Source organism: Corapipo altera, unplaced genomic scaffold (genome assembly GCF_003945725.1).
Source record: "Corapipo altera isolate COAL_440 unplaced genomic scaffold, ASM394572v1 101, whole genome shotgun sequence".
Lineage (NCBI taxonomy): Eukaryota > Metazoa > Chordata > Aves > Passeriformes > Pipridae > Corapipo > Corapipo altera.
In genome coordinates, this window is record NW_020884984.1 from 890,514 (window position 1) to 907,540 (window position 17,027).

A 17,027-nucleotide genomic window follows, 5' to 3' on the forward strand; every position below is an offset into this window, starting at 1 on the left:
GTATAGCTTGTGTTTACAAAGTTGATGTTAGGTCCAGTTAAGGGAGAGATTATTACCTCTCATTTAACAGGAAGGAAATCCCTTTAAAACACATTCAACATCAAGAGAGAGTTTACAACTGCAAATCAAATCCGAAATCCGGATCCCCCAGGGCTTGCTGACCTGCACCCCCAGTGACTGGCCCCCAGAGTGGGTGTGCTGAAGGGAAGCTGGCCTGTGGCACCTCTGAGGTCTGTGACAGAAGTCATGACAGGAGTCACAAGGAATTCCATTTTCCAGGACTCCCGAGGGCCGTGTGTGTCAGGAACAAGTGATATTGGGAACACACGGCCCAACCACATCCTTCACGTGGGGCTGGAAGGTGATTAATGACCTGCATGGAAACTGCTGTGATTCAAGTGGTCTCAGCTGTCTCTGCTCTAAGGGTGGTGACACTGGAAATGATTTTATCTCTAAGTGTTCAGTCCAGGCTGCTCACAGCAATATCTACTGTACAACTGGTCACCAATGAACTTTGTCTGAAGAAGGTCATTTTCCGTGTTTAACGGGCACTTTTGAGCTTCTACAAGAAATGTTTTGCTGACTGGTTAATGCGTGTCCTGGTGAGGGAAATGGGCAGGGAGCTGCTGGATGTGTGCAGGACCACCAAATGACTTTCTCTGGACATGATTTACCTCTAGCATTTTTCTATTGGAAAAGCAGATGAGTGTAAGACACAAGACAGAGTAACAAGTCAGAAGCTGTAAAGCCTGTGGGAATGCTCCAGTACCCCACTCAGCACATCATCCCTGAAGATGTTATGATGGAGTGAACTAAGGAATGACAGTGCAACACAAGCAAACTGAAGTTCTTCAAAGGCAGGCACATACCAGCTGACTGCTTCTATTTTTGGGTTGTTAAATGTTTTTAGTAGCACTGAAGATCAAAACCCAAATTGTTCATTTATGGTGTAGCCCATTCTAATCAAAACTCCAGAGAGTGTTACAACCTACTTATGAACTCCCATTAGCAAGGTTTTGTTTTTAATAAATAAAGTCCCATAGAAACAGAAAGTATTTACAATTAGATCAAAATTCTGAATAGAATTCACAAGAGAAAATGCTATTTTTTGAGAAAATGTTTTCATATCCTCATAACAGTCATTTGTTCTAAATTAGTACACAGCAATTGTCCATTAAATGAACATTTTTCCCTTAAGACCTATTCTTGTAGAAAAGTATTTTAGGCAAAACTTGTTAACCATGATGTAACCATTTAGAATCAGAACATTTCAGTGATTAGTAATTCCCATAAAAAATTAACACTTTCCACGGCTTGAGGAAAACATGATGAATTACTATCAATATGTAAGAGAAGACAGAATGTAGGGAGAGCAATATATTTTATTAGAGCAGCTTATACAGTTGAAAGAAAAGTGTAGGTTTTGGGGCATTCAGTCCCTTCATCCTCACAAAGGATAACACCTGTTCCTGCAAAACTGTCTTCTCTTTCATCTTAGACTGTTGTGACTATGATTACATCACGAGCCTCCAAATATATGGGTTGTTGGACTGAATGGCTTAGACACTGTCACTGCTAAACTGCCACTTTCAAAAGTATTGCCCCTTGCAATAGCTGAATGAAGCTCTTTGGGTTAATGTGCTTCTGGGTTACACAGATTTGTTTCCTGTAACAAAGTGCTGAACTCAGTGTCACTGTCAGAGCACCTCTTCCACCCTCCTTTTCAAAGAATTTTTAATATAACTTATGAAAGACCATGCCCTAGAATTCTTTGTTTTTTCTTTGGAGCTGCTTCTGAACTTCCATATCTACTGAAGCCAGTGGGAAATTGGATTGTATGAGAAATGCAGGCTCAGAGTAACAGTTTTTGCTGTGTGTTACTATTACAGGAATTCAGTGTTGGAGCTGTGGTCCACCTCAGTGCCAGTTCCTCAGTGCCAGTTCCTCCTACAGGAGGGAATGACCTCTGCGATTTAATAGAGGTTCTCCCACCAAGTGAGAGATGGCAACTTTTCAAACGTCCAGTGGAAAATAACTTAAAGAAGAGAGAGAATAATTTCTTTTGAATTGTAACGGCCATAAATTAGTGGGCATGGAATTCCTGTCAGGATCCAGTGCTCAGCTGGCACAACTTGCTTGTCTTGAACTGTGCAGAGACCCTGCAATCCTGAGCATTAATGTGCAATGCTCCACCTGCTTCAGGGCAATCCTGTCTGAGTTACCTGAAAGGAGCTCTTTGCACACTCAGGAAGAACAAAGCTGTTCACTTTGGCCTCCCAGTGACTTCATGCCAGTGCAATGTCACCTGTGGGCTTCAAACCCTGAGGCTGAATGATCCAACTCCCCCATAACACTTAAAACTGACTATAGGCCCAGAGGTTACCTGAAATAAAGAGTAGGAAACTTTTCCAGGTGTAGAAGGCATGAGCTGAAGGGTTTATTTTAACATTTATCTCTCTCAGCTTCTTTATGGTATAATTTGCAGTGACTTATATTTTCAAGGTCTACATTGGGAGTAAAGCCAATTTATACTCCCTGAAGATCCTACTCACACAGACCCCTACATTACACCTTTGTCCACTTATGTATCCCCACTCAACTTGTCTCACTAAGTTTAAGGCACACTTTTTGCTACATAAATAAAATATGGACATGGGGAGGAAACCAAGGATATTCAATTGAAGACTGCTCCTTACTTTGATATGTAAGTCACAATTGGTGGCTTTTTTTCCCAAAATTCCCTCTTCTGGTTCGCCACTGTGGACCACCCCTGCTTGACTTTGGGGGTCACATTCTCAAACTATCAAATGTGGGCAAGCAAAATGTGAATCTAAGTGTAAGCAAATTTACCTACTGTTAAATTTATTCACTCTCCTGTGCTTTGCTCCAGTGGAATTCTCAGGTGATATTATAGGGCAACTTATATAAGAAAACTCACAATCTCAACAGCAGTGAACATCTCCCAGCATTCTTGTTGCAAGTGAAGTCAAACTCACGTTGCAGGGTTTCTGCTACAGCTGTATCTTTTCAAGAATTAATTCAAATCTTGCTTTTGTTCAGGAGGAGTCACGTTATTCCAACTTTCTATTATGTTTTTGACTATGTTGTTCAGTGATAGCAGATCAAATAATTTGGGAAGGTCTCAGGCCAAGAGTTTTTGTACCTACCTATTCCAAGTCGTAGTGCATATTCCTTAATTAATTCTTGAAATAGTATCTAGTTTTTGGGTTTGCCCACAAATGATGGGCCTAAGTCTTACTGCCACCAAGCCCTCTTTACAGCTCTGTTGGTGTCAAATAATGTCACGGAAGGCACAAACATTGTCACACCTGACACTTCTAACTTTTGCCTTTTAAACTCTCACAGGAAGTTGCACTAAGCTGTGACTCAATTTTACTTTGCTGCTGCCTTGGGAGCACAAAATCGACTGTAATATTAAAATGTTTCCCTAGAAATGTTCAAGGAGAAGGACTTTTATTTAGTTGAAAATTTAACTGCATGCTTAACCAACTTGAGTGAAGCATCAATCATACTGGACAAGCAATTTTAAGAAATAAGATAGTTAAAAAATTAATTCTGAAAATACTGCCAACAATTTCATGATATAGATATTTTTAATATTAAAACTAAATTGTAAATGTGTCTTTATAAACAATATGCATAAAATAGATCTACTATACTAAGCTCTCTCTTTTTAAATGCTGTTTCACAGTAATTTCTTAGGTATGCAAAGTTTTCTCTCAAAGAAATAGTGCAATCTGAAGAACATACATTATGTCAGCGGATTAGAACTACTCTGGTCGTTAATACAAGTCTTTATAGATTTCCTGTAGGAGTGGATGAAGGCTCATGTCTGTCTCAGTTTTCTTTATGATTTGCAAGAGCTGCACGTGTTCCGTTACAATCTGTCTGAGGTCCGTCATTTTCTGGAGCAATTTTGCAAAGAGCTGTGATGATTCTGGGTGGTTCAGCTTCAGCTGGAGCTCCAAAGCTTGCAACAGGTTGTCTTGGATGTCCTCAATGGGTTTCACATTCAACAACCCTGGGCGATCTGGGAAAAAAATCAGGAGTTTTGAGTTTGTGAAGAATATGGAAACATTGACCTCGTGTCTTAATTTCTTAATCATTTCTCAGTATATTAAGCCTTCACATATGGCACTTCCTGAGAACTGTTTGACAATCAGTTAATGTGTTCATTTGTCAGATTTTACTGGAATTTGCTCAAAGAAGTTTTAGGATTAGTCTCAGAAAGGATTCAAGCATTTTGCACAGCGCAGATACAGAGACAGGTTTATACTCCACTACAGTGCATTTTCCACAGTAAACTGGGAGTGTCTTTGGAAAGGAAGAGTGGGACACTGCTGGGGGATAAGCAGTCCCAGGATTCTGATACAGTATGTGTAATCAACATCCACTCTGATGGATTTGCATGCAGCTGCTTCCATTAAAGGTGTTTCCTGCTGAGGTGGGTGTGAACCCATACGTTTACAAGGGGCAGAAATTCCACTTCTGCAGTCGCAAGAACCTGGGATGCTCAAACACCACAGGTTCAGTTCTTCTCCACACCCCACTGCAGCTGCTATTAGGGAGTTTGGTTTTTGCATCAGCTCCTCGCTTAGGCACAGACTAGTAGATGTGGCTTGTGCAGAAAATGCCTTTTCTGGGCTCATGCCAACAGCCCAGTTGTGCTCCAGCTGGAGGAGCCTGGGCTGGATGTTTCCAGCCGCAGTCAGTACCTTGTGCTGCCACAGCCCAGAGGCCCAGGGCAGCCTTGGCACAGCTGCTACTTCAGCAAGAGGCAGAGTCTGTCTTTTTTAACCACTATTATCCTCATCATAATTAGCTGTTCTCTTATTTCTGTCTGTCCCCAAATACATTCTTAAGTGGCTGCAATTACTGTTTAACAGAATTTGTAACATTTGTTTTCTAACTTGAGGTAATAAATTATCTGATTCTACAGCAACGAAAGTTAACAAAATGTTCGATGTCTAAGCAATCAAAGTTGCTTCACATTGTTAAACCCTCACATATGACAATGACCACCATGAATTTGTTCCTGCTAAACTACTTTATACTGGTAACACATCCTGGTTGCAAGAATACTCCATGAAAAAGGAATCAATAATTTAAATAACATTTGCTGTGTAGCTATGAAACTAATTTGATGGGTTGATCAATAAATAGCAGTGCCTATATCTTGCCTTAAATTACCTCCCCAAAGCAATAATTTCATTTCAGAAAGGATAAGAGGTTGATCTCTATTAAAAACTTTAAAAATAGGGAGTTATTTCCTGTGTTTTTAGTAACCTTTCTGTGCATACAGTTCTACTAACTCAGCTTGACTCGTGCTGTACACTAGAAAAAAAGGCCAAGAGAAAACAAAGCTCTTTATAAATACATTGGGGTTTTACTTCACGGGGAAAAAACTGCAGTGTAAACTAAAAGGCAAAGTTGGCAGGAAAACAAATAAGTATACACAGCCATGAAAACAAAGGTCGCTGATTAGGAAGGGATCCTCAGTTCTCAAAGAGGTGGGCTCTGGTGATAGCTTTTCACAAACAGCAATGATGGTAACTTTGAATCTGGACCCCAGTATTTGTTTGCCAATGTGCTTGTCTTGCAGACATCACTTATTTATCCCACTCAACTGATAACACCATAAAATATGGTTCAGAAAGTCTTTAAGTAAGCATCTGCAAGCAGAAAGTTGTCTCCAAACAAATGGTTCCTTTTTATTAATTTCCTTTGGCAATATTTTCAAGCAATCTTTTTTTTTAGATGGAGAATTTTTGATCAGTGTTAGATATTTATTTTTGATTACCTGAATGCACTGCATGTGCTGCAGAATTTAGTTGCCTTCTTTATGTCTTTCCATAGCTCCCCAAATTTCAGAGCTTCAGAGCTGTTGATAATTTTGGGTTGTGATCGCTTTAAATTTGCCTCGTGTGTTGCAGCTGAACTCTGAACCAGCTGGGGCTGACTCCGTGTGCAGGGAGAGAAAAATCGGAAAGCACAAAGACTGTGGCCTTGATTTCCTCTGAGATTAATCTCCATTTGCCCTCTGCTTCTCTGTGGGAATTTTTAGGGTGTTTTTCAGAAGTGAATCCCCATTCGAACACTTCTCCCCAGTCAACTTTAGAGCCCAGGAGGCTGAGTCCAGAACTTACCAGGGAACCCCCAAATTTGAGTGCTCGAGGTCAACTGAAGTTCAGTGAGAGTGTACTCGCTAAAGTCCTTAAAATCCCTTGGAAAACCCAGTCTGGTGGTTTTATAATGACCCAGTGGAACCAGAGTCAGAAAAGATGACTATGGTAAAAGCCTACGAGATCATCAGATGTTATTTTTAAATAAGCCAATTCAAGAGGAAGGAAAATTCCCATTGAAGGAAAAGGGATTTTTCATGAATGAGAACTTCAGGATATGGACAGTATTTCTGGGGTGTTGACAGTTTGCAATACTTTCTCAGTAAAAATTTCTTGCAGAGGAAAATGCTATTTCTGTTCCAAGAAACATATCAGGAAAAAAGGAAAGAAGAGGCAAAAGCTTTAACATCCAGCTATTATGATATATTTCAAGCTGTTATGATGCATTTGGTTATGTACCAAAAGGTGTGTTTTGTGCTGTAGGGAGCTGCAGAAAGATGTGGCTTGTAGAAAAAAAATACAAAGGAAACGATTAACAGGAAACCTTGGGAAACATTCAGCCAGAGAATAGGAAGAAACAGAAATGGGAATGGGAAATTGGATGTGACACTGTGGTGGAGGCTTTTGAAGAGGCTGAATGAGATCAAAAACTGCTGTTTGAAAGCTCACAGAGAAAACTGCAAAGGGAACTGATGAGGGAAGGGAAAGACAAAAACAAGGAGTTTCTTATGATACAATGGAATTTGGTGACAGAAGCCCAAAGAGTTGAAATTATTCAGGTGAGAGATAACTAAAAGTGATTTGACACCTCTTTTAATCCTCCCTGATACACAAACTTCAGTGGTTTTTTGAAGTTTAGTGGTTTTTTATGAGCTGTTTGTTACCTGCCTTTTAACCATGTGCCAGGAGAGTACCATGTTTCCCTTTTTATTATTATGTTTCTTAATCCAGATTTTCTTTATGTTTTCATTCTTTGTCACACAGCTGCTTCATTTGGTTTGAAAATTCTGCAGGAAGCTGTTGTTCTGAGTAAGAAAATGTTCACAGGAACTGGGAAAGGCTGATTGCTCCAGAGTTCTGAGTACCACGGGTACCAGTTTGTGTAAATTACTGTTCTTTTCTATCTCAGGGGAAAATACTTTGTTTATTTACTCACAGATTTGGATGCTTCTTTCCTGTTTCCTAACAACAATTACATTATTTTTTCGTGCTCCTCACATATGAAATTACCATCTGCATGTCTTGACATTTTAATATCCTTGAACAAGTGCATTTTTCATTTAAATACACATACTAAAATCTTAATATGGTAAAACAGGCAAAGATATGACTGAGTGAACAACTGTGCTACTGCTTTTGCTGACGCAGACATGAGTCAGCAGTTTGAGACAGATATGAGCCAGCAGTTTGAGGTTTTTCTTCTGAGACTGTCACATCTTGTAGTCACCAGGATTTGGGTTCAATACCTACAGTGATTATCTGCAGTTCTTGGGCTGGTTATGAAGCATTTCATTGCTCTAACAAAGAGCAGGGTTTGTGTAGCAGTCAAATATGAACTATTTCTTGCTATTATTCAGTGATAAAACTGCAAATATTGCTAATCTCAGAATGCAGCTAAATTCTGGAATGCAGTGTTTGAACAAGCAGCAGGGATTTGAGGCTTAACATTTCCTGTAAAGAACACACTCAGAAACGAGAAAAGTGAATGCAGCAGCATCTCTGAATTCACATCCCAGCTTTATTGCACCCGGGTCTGTACAGGAATATCCTGCCACAAACACTGCTGTACCCAAACACTGTGGGATCCTAAACACTGCAGAATATAATACACCAAAGTTCATCATGACATGTAAACATGCTACAACATTCCCTTTGGAGCTTTTTCTGTATTTGACAACAACCTGTTTGAGTGAATTTGCTCTGTTTATAATTCTGGGTTATCCCAGTAAGGTTTGGAGTATTTTCTTTTCTGCCCAAACAGAGACATCCAACTTGTTCTCCTTAGGCCTTCTTCTTACGATATTCTTATTATTTTGACTCAGAGATACATACGTTTTTAAAGATGCCTCAGGTTCTTCAATATGTATAGCACAGCACTCACTGAGGATGTGTGGCACAGAGGAATCTCACGGGAAGGAAGAAGATGTCCTACAGCAAAGCTTTCCAGATCTCATTTAACTGAAGTGTATTTTGCAAAGTTACCACAACTAAAAGAATGTTGTAATAAGAGTTTGCCATTGCTATTAATGGCAGAAAGCATTTCTGTTGTACAAACAAGGTGCTCACAGAGTGTCTCTGCCTCATCAGCATTAAATTCAGAATACAAGAACTTGTTTGCCATTTTTGTTGTTTTATAGCACCAACAGCAAGAAGAACTCTTCAGCTTTGCAATAATGAGTTCAGAGTCACACTTGGAGTCATTGAGACAGTGATGCTGCACTGAGCAGCTCAGAGACAGTAAAATGAGCAACTGTGGAAGTACATTCATTCTGTTGCTATTGCAGTTTATTTGTCAGCCTCTTATTATTGTCATATGGGCTTTTTGCCTTTTTATGTCACAGGCAAATACAGCTGTTTTGATATCAAAAGGCTGAACTGTTTTATAGGGTGTGTGGCAAATTCCAAACACTTCACAATGAAAAGCTTTCTACATGTAATGTTCCAGCTGGAATTATCTTTGTCTTTCCCTTCTCTTCTTCTTTGTAGAGCTGCACAAGGGCCAGCACCCCTGAGCCAGCAGCACTTAAGAATGTCCCCAGGTAACAACAAATTCACTTACAATGACAGCACCTGCCTGGGTGTTTTCTGGTTTCACAAACTGGTTTTTTTTTAAATAAAGATATTTGCACACAGGATTTCTTGAAGGGACTTAAACATTGCAGTATTCCTGCAGCTAGTAAAGTCCTCAAGGTAATAAGAACTGGCTTTGAAATCCTGGTTTCAATTAAATCATCCTGATTCTATATTCATGTAGTTCTTACAGAAATATAGTTTTGCAAGGACAGAGCTCTTACAGAAACACAAGCATGTGAGACAGCTGAGAAATAGGACTTCAGTTCTATACTACATGAGATATTACAGTCCCACAGTTCAGATATATCTCATATCTGGCTGTAAAATTCATGATAAAAGCCATTCTATAATTGGCAACAAAGCTCAATTGTTTTCAAAATATAAGCTCAGTTTTTGCAAGTAGCCACCATGCTTTTTTGGAAAAAAACCCCCCAGTTCTAAATAAAGATAGTGAGATCTTTGTTATCCAGAAATTAAAGGATTTTCCTAGAAAGGACTGATTTTATATATGTATACAGATTTGCTTCAGAGACTTAAGAACTAGTGATCAAAAATCAGTAGTTCTTTACAGATCTCTGTTTACAAATGATTCTCAAAAAAAAAAAAAAAGACCGGTTGATAAATCCGGTTCCACACAGTCAATTACTTTATGTGGATCGTTGTCCTCCTGCATTCTAAATTGGAAGATTAGTCACATTATATCTGTTTCCCCTAATATAAACCAAGCACTGCTGAAGACATGGCTTTGCAGATTGCAAGTTCCCTTTTTTCAATTAGGAGTGAATTTTGAGAGGCCTTTTTCTCATCCATCAAATTTCAATATATTAAAAAATGCAAATTATTGGCATGTTTTGTGTAGTGCCCTAATGTGTTTGCGTAATTTCTCCTCCCCCATCAAAGTCAACAAAAAAATATACCAACAAGGTGTTTTGCCTTCCTGAATTAATGCAGAGTCCTCAGGGATCATCATGTTCAGAGGTTTGCACCAGGAAATGTCTTCTGGGAACTCTCCTTGTTTGAAGTGGAATTAGTCGAATAAACCATACTGTGATACCACATTTCTACTGAATGAAACACAATGCCAGGAGGAATTGTGTGATTTTAAATGAAGCTATACATAACAATGCACTCTCAGCAGCATGTTTGTTTTTAGAACAATAGCATGTGGTTGTGTTTGATTGCTTAAATGTAATTTAATAACAGAATCCTCTGCGTTGCTCTGCAGAGGAGCTGAATCCAGAACATTCAGCACATTCCTCCCGTTGATTTCTGCAGTTCCTTGTTAAGCCAAAATACACACAAATCAGTGGGGTAAAATTTTATTTATGCAACATCACTAACTTGATAGTGTTGGCCAAAGTAAGAGAGTTTGAAATGTAGGTCTGATATCTCAGATTCTCAGCAGAACGGTGTCTAAGCGAACTAAAGTCCCAAACCAGAATAGTGACATCAGCTCAGGAACAGAGAGAACACACTGACTGGCTGCAAAAAGCTGAAAATTCAGTGTCTTTTTCAGTGAAGTGTTGGAATGTGTGTAGTCTGATACCTGGGCTTTCAGATTCACAATTTGCTGAAAGCATAATATGTAAAGATAATACAAAAGGGGCAGCTGAGGAAACCTGAACAGAGCACATTAGGCAGACATACAATGCCAGTTTTCCTCAGGCATCAGGAGACCACCTTTTTCCTGAGAAATGCATTTTTTTCCCCCTCCCTTTTAAAGGAAAACATTATCTTGCATGAATGGAAAAAAAATAATAAAAAGCACCATAACAATCCTGCAAGCCCAATACCACACATATTTTGAAATTGTTCTGGAGTCAAAGCTATTTGTGTACAATTAGCCGGCCACACAATCTAATTGCAGGTTGGAAAAAAATCTCATGCAGAATTTTAGCTCTTGCCAGTGAAATTCCATTCTTCCTGTTTTCCCAAAGACAGGCCTGATTTTGTTTTCTACCTAAATGAACTGCTGATTCAGCAGGCACTTCTGGCTCCATCATTAATAGCAGGTCACTTACATTTTCACTTTCTGTCTGAAACTGAAAAAATGGCAAACAACTTTAAGAAAGTTGAAGATTACTAAAAAAACTATGTGTAAATAAACTCACTCCCACCCTGTAGTGCTGAGGACTTTCCTGTTTGGACAGGAATGAAAAGTGTCAATTATATCATATAAAATATCATATTAAAAAAGAGAGCACTTACCTCCACTTAGGATAATAACAGCTATAAATATTGCCAGGTCACTGTCATCTAATTCCAGTGCATTGAACTTCACAGCAAACTCAAACTTGGGCTCCATAAAGTCACAAAAAGGTTTTCTCAGGCTCTTCAGAAACTCCCGTGTCATGAATCCTTGTCCTTCAGATATAAGAACTCCATCTTTGTTCATCAGAGAAGCCAGGAGAGTGTATATGATCTCATGGACCCCATATTTCAGGAGAGTTACTTGATCATTCAGGTCGAGGTTGACAAAACCTGGAATGTTCTTGGCGAACTCGGTGATCTCCTGCACGGCCTCCACCGAGCGGAACTGGCAGCGCTGGAAGATGCGGATGGCGACCTCCTTGTTCTCCTCCTGCAGAGGGGACACGTGCTTGCACTTGATCTGGTCCTCTCCCATCATCAAAGAGTTCATGTCATAAATTACAAATGGCTAAAAACAGAAGGAAAAGGCAATTTACTTCACATGTCCTTTCTAGGAACACTTGGCTCCTGAGAAACAGGAGTGGCAAACAGGGGTTTAACTCATCAGCATCACTCAGGGATCTACAAGGGAGCTGCCAAGGCAAGTTGCCCCTAAATAGGGAAATTTTCCTAAATCTGTTAAAACACATTCCTCACAGTGTTAAAATGAAAGGCCTAATAGTTCCTAAAGACTTCTCACATGGTCTGTGAATCTATGTTAAAAAACCGCTTTGGACTTTGGCTGATATTTTTAAAAATAATTTTAAAAATTTGGAGGGGGGGGGTTTAAGGAACACTATTTTAAAATATTCATGATTTTTAGCTTTTTCTTTTTTTATTTGCTTTTTGTTTTACAAAATAATTCCAGAACTGGAAGTTTGGAATGCTTAACAAAACATAAAGTGATACTCCTTTTACCTGAATTATAATGGCTTCTATACAACAGAATTTGGTAAGTGCACAGGGATCTGTTTGATATACACTTCTGAGTATATAACTTCTTTTTTGTAAAAAGACAGATTTTGATTTTTTTTTTTTTTTTGATTACTTTTTTTAAATTATATTTTGATTCCTTCATATAGTACCATGTTGTTTTCAAGTTCTTCTAGGAAATACTACAAGTAATATCAACTTTCTGGTATTGACTATCTGATAAATGTAGTGTTTTGCTGTTAATTCCTTTAAAAACAACTAAGTTAGGATATATTTAAACTGACACAACTTGCCTATGGAAAAGAAAACACAAATAACATGATACAAACTACAGCAGCACAAATCAGAACACAAGCAGGAGTTTGACTGTGAAATAAATTCAACTGGAAAGAAGCGATTTTGAAAGTAGATTAGAAAAAGTAGTGCCAGAATATGTTCATTAGGATCTGGAAACAATCTGTTTTGGAATATGCCAAAGAAGCTCCTGGTTTTAAAGAATTGGTTAACTGAGGATTTCTCAAATTTATTTAAAGAATCTTTTCTTTACAGGATGAATGACCGACTAGTTCATTGCTGCACTGAACAAATATCCACTGATATAAGTAGGTTTGTTAACCTACTTGATTAGTTAATTAAAATACAAGGAATTAGAGACCAACAACTGGACTAGAGAAATGCTTTTTAAAATTTCTGATTACAGATTCTAATTCCTTATTCATATAGGTGTGCCTGTATGAATAAATCATGAATGAAAATCATTCCCATGGTTTTATATTCACTGTATATTGCAGAACAGATTCAAAAATAACCCAGCCCTTCCTATACATAGTCAGTGGTCCTTTCCCACAGAATTAGGTTCTAGAAACTCCTAAAATTTTATCCCTTTTTGACTAAACCAGTTTCGAAGTGCAGTCAGTGCACAGAGCTGTCTGTGAGCTGAAATTATTGTATCCCCAAGGGAGAATTTCAGCCTCCACAACTGCCAGTTAAATCTGTGTTCTGCTGCTCAGAGACAATGGAAGTGGCACTGCCCAGGGTTGCCACTGTCCCAAGGCTGCCACTGTCCCAGGGCTGCCACTGTCCCAGGGCACTCCGAGCTCAGTCCATGGCACTCACTTCAACTGGGGGAGCTGTGACATTATTTTTCCACTTGCACTAAGGATTTGAGTGTGAAACTGAGAAAATAAACACACCACACCAAGGAAAGCCAGGAGGACAAGGCATTTGTCAAGAGGTAATGACATTTTGGCAGCAGGAAAGTTTTACACATATAAAAATATACATATGTATATGCATGCATATATGACATAGGGGAATATCAAGACTGTAGAAGAGGCTTTTAAGATGCATGTTTTAGTAATAGTAGGGCGTTTCCTTCTGTCATTTCTAGGAGAGCACCAAGTAAAAGAAATCTAATCTGGCACAGTTTAAAAATTTTTCATAAAAAAGGAGAATGTAATTGATGGCATATTTATATTTTTTCACATGTATATATTTTCACATATATATAAACTCAAATATATATATCAAAATTCATATATATGTATAAAAATTCATGTAGAAAAATCATATAGAGGTATAAATTCACATATATATAAGTTTACATATATATAAACTCATATATATATACATTCATATATATATAAAAATTCACACACATATATGTAAATTCACATATATATAAAAATTCTCTCTCACACACACACACATATCTATATATCTATATCTATATCTATATCTATATCTATCTATCTATCTATGTAATTCACAGGCACAGATGTTTGTTAAGTACCCAGCACAGCAGAGCAGCAAAGCACACATTGATTGAGTTCTGTGACAACTTCACAGACCCTTACAGGACACAAGTAGGGTTTGTGGATGTGCTTGGGACCTCAGAAACAAACTTTCTGGAAATGTCTGGAAAATGGAAGATGAAAGCACTGTAGGTGCCCTGCCCAAACTTCTGTCACCTTCCACGGTGGGCAGCTGCAGAAAAAAGGATCAGGCCTGGTGATGTTTTTAGGATGAAGAGGAGGAAACAGGATATATAATTACACACCTCACTTCTATTCCTTTTCCCAATGCAGGTACATAGTTATTAAAAATTAAATTGCTGTATTAATTCTTTCCCAGTAATTGTGTTTCTGATACAGAGAGGGAACTGCAGAAAGCTATGGAAAAAGCAATGACCTCCAAGTGGGCTTAGCACAGCAGTTTCTGCAGAATAAATAAACCATGTAGTTCAAACTTTATGTATTCCATGTTGAAAGTTGTTTGAGACACACTCAAATTGTGTGTCTGCCATATCTAAAGTTTTTAAGGGAGGGGTGCAACCAATTTACAGGCAACATTGAAGTCAGTATTTTAACTGCTTTTAAAGAAAGGAAGAAAGCCTGAAATACCTCCAAATTCTTTCCTGTCTTTGAACTTGTTAAAGAAAATAAAATACAGTCTCTGTTGTAATCCTGACAATAAAATTTCTGACAATGATTCTAGAAAATATATCAAACTAGGAGTTATAAGTTTTGGAAAACTATTTTGCTCTTTCAGTATTAAAATAGTGACAAAATTTAAAACCTACCAAAATGATCAATTCTTATTTATCCTCCTTCTCACTGATACAGAAGAGTTTTATGCATTGCCATTGAAGTTTCCAAGGCAACCCACAAATACATATATCATTATTTCTTACTTTTCCAAGATTTTCTTGTACATTCTCCTAAAATTCAAATTGCACCAACACAGAACCACAATTTGACCTGAGACAACCCAGTTAAAAGCAGGAAGTCATCAGAGCATCATAAGAATGAACATCATAAGAATGAGCATCATAGCTCAGGCTGGTGATGGTGTTGGTGCTGGGAATCATTTGACACTTAGGAAAAGGAATATTCCTTTGGGTGCAGCTACTGCTGATAATACACTGTGATATGGATGTTTGAGTAGGACAGCAACCAATTCCTGACAGCTCGATGTCCACCTCAAACAGATAGTGTGGGAGATAACCTTTGGGGAAGGAGAAGGAAAGCGGGAAGAGAGGATCAGAGCATACAAAAAGGTTAAGATGACCTTCAAATTCTTGTACTGGTTTCAAGTATTTTATTAGGTGAACTTGGAGTTTTTTCAAATAATGTTTACTTATTCTATCTAAAAACATTTCCTGTGTTTCAGACACAGCTTGAAATATGTAACTGCCAACAGCGAAGTTGTTTTTTTTTATTTTTTTTTTAAAGACATGTGTTGTCAGCATGGTAAATCATTCACTCAAAAGAAAGGAAGACAAAAAAAGAGGGAACTAACTGATTTGTCTGTCGTCTTTCCTGTCAGGATCGCCCTCGCCTTGGCTTTGGTCAGGGGGAAGGACTTGATGTATGAGTCATACAGGTGCTTGGCCAGTGCTCGCAGATCGGCCGACTCGGGGTTTAACTGGTCGATGTCGCTGGAAATCTCTGCCAGGAGCTTCTCCTTCTCCGCCTGCGGCATCCGCCCGAACCTGATGGCTGAAGAACACAACAAGCGCTTACCGGGGTTGTGCCTGCCCCTCCAAAAGCACACCTGAGGAGCTTTTGCTGGCACCTTTTGTTGTGGGCTCTCGAAGCTTGTACTAAACCAGTGGTAGGGTAAGCGAGAAAGGAGGATCTTCTCCAGTAGTACAAGCAAACAAGCTGAAGAGCTTTAAAGAAATGTAAACAAACAAACCTCTAGGAGGAAATAATCTATGTGCCCAAACCTTGCTTGGAAATGCAAATCTATTGTCAGCTCACCTGACAGGGTTGGTGAAACCCCATGATTCTGCCTCCAATCTAAATAAAATCTAAAGAATATTTAAGATATTAAAATTCTGTTGGCTTAGGGTAGGAACCACTTTTCAGCTTTGTATTGTTCGGGGCAAATCACCATATGGATCTCAGATTCTTCATTTATTTAGAAACAAAGCCCTCACATGCTCACATGCCTTGCAGAAATAAATTCCTAAATAGTTCAGCAGAACCTAATGTAGCAAGTGCTAAAAAATGTTACCATAAGAATTATGGAATGAGAAAGTGGGTTGTGCAGGGAATAAAAAAAGCCAAAAAAGACTGAGTTCTTCATGGTACCTCTATGTATGTGAAGTGTTCAAAGAACACAAAATGGTTCTACCTCATCATGTGATCTCAAAATTGCTCAGTACTAACCCAGGGTAGACTCTAAATCTCCTGTTTTACACTCATGTACTCACTATCCAAGCCACTATTTATTCATATGGGGAATGAACTGGGTCATATTTCAGATGAGCCGTCAAGATCAAGACTGATTTATCACATGATATTTCGGTAAACAGAATTGATTTTATATTATGAAAACAAAATGGAACAAAAAAGTGTCAAAACAAACAAACAAACAAACAAACACACGGAAAGAAGAAATAAAAAGTTTGTATTTTGGCCTTAGGGGGAAATAGAAACATTATGAATATTTTTTCAGTGATTAGCGTCTTCCTTGAATAAAGCAAAAGTACTGTTAAGATCACACATATAAATGATTATATTAAGGGTGTTTATTTTGGAAAGGACTAACCACTTTTCTTCTATGAGTTTGCTTGCAATGTGCTCATGGGCAAAAATGACACCTTTGTTCAAGAATAAATAATTATGCCAGAAAACATACCCCCCTCTCCATTTTTCATACATTATGTTTATTGATCAGTTGTCTTATTTCATGGCTGTAGAAACAAGGTAGTTTATTTTTGTAACTGTACTACATTTCCCTTTCAGCAAACTCAGTCTCAAGATGTATGTGCTGCATATTTCAGATTTGCTTGGTTGTTCTTTATTGTTGGGTAATTGAACACCAGTAGTTAGGAGTCCTAAATCTCACTGGCATAGGACTCCTTTTCACCAAGGTTATCCCTACAAACAAGGGATAAAAAAAGGGGACACACGTTGTTTGAATATTAACTTAGCTCTAAAATAGCTTGTACATTCCCCA

At 38.3% G+C, this 17,027-nt stretch overlaps 1 protein-coding gene across 3 annotated transcripts in view; it reads right to left on the reverse strand.

Annotated features, from left to right (window-relative positions):
- Positions 1-1,364: 1,364 nt before the first annotated feature.
- Positions 1,365-17,027, reverse strand: part of PPARG (peroxisome proliferator activated receptor gamma) — a 56,569-nt gene continuing 40,906 nt past the window's right edge. For all 3 annotated transcript variants that reach the window (XM_027666031.1, XM_027666032.1, XM_027666030.1), the window contains 3 exons: positions 15,360-15,559; positions 11,145-11,595; positions 1,365-4,051 (listed from right to left, as the gene is read on the reverse strand). In XM_027666031.1, coding sequence (XP_027521832.1) covers positions 3,804-4,051; positions 11,145-11,595; positions 15,360-15,559 — 899 coding nt within the window. In that variant the 3' untranslated portion in view covers positions 1,365-3,803. The remainder of the gene's footprint in view (positions 4,052-11,144; positions 11,596-15,359; positions 15,560-17,027) is intronic.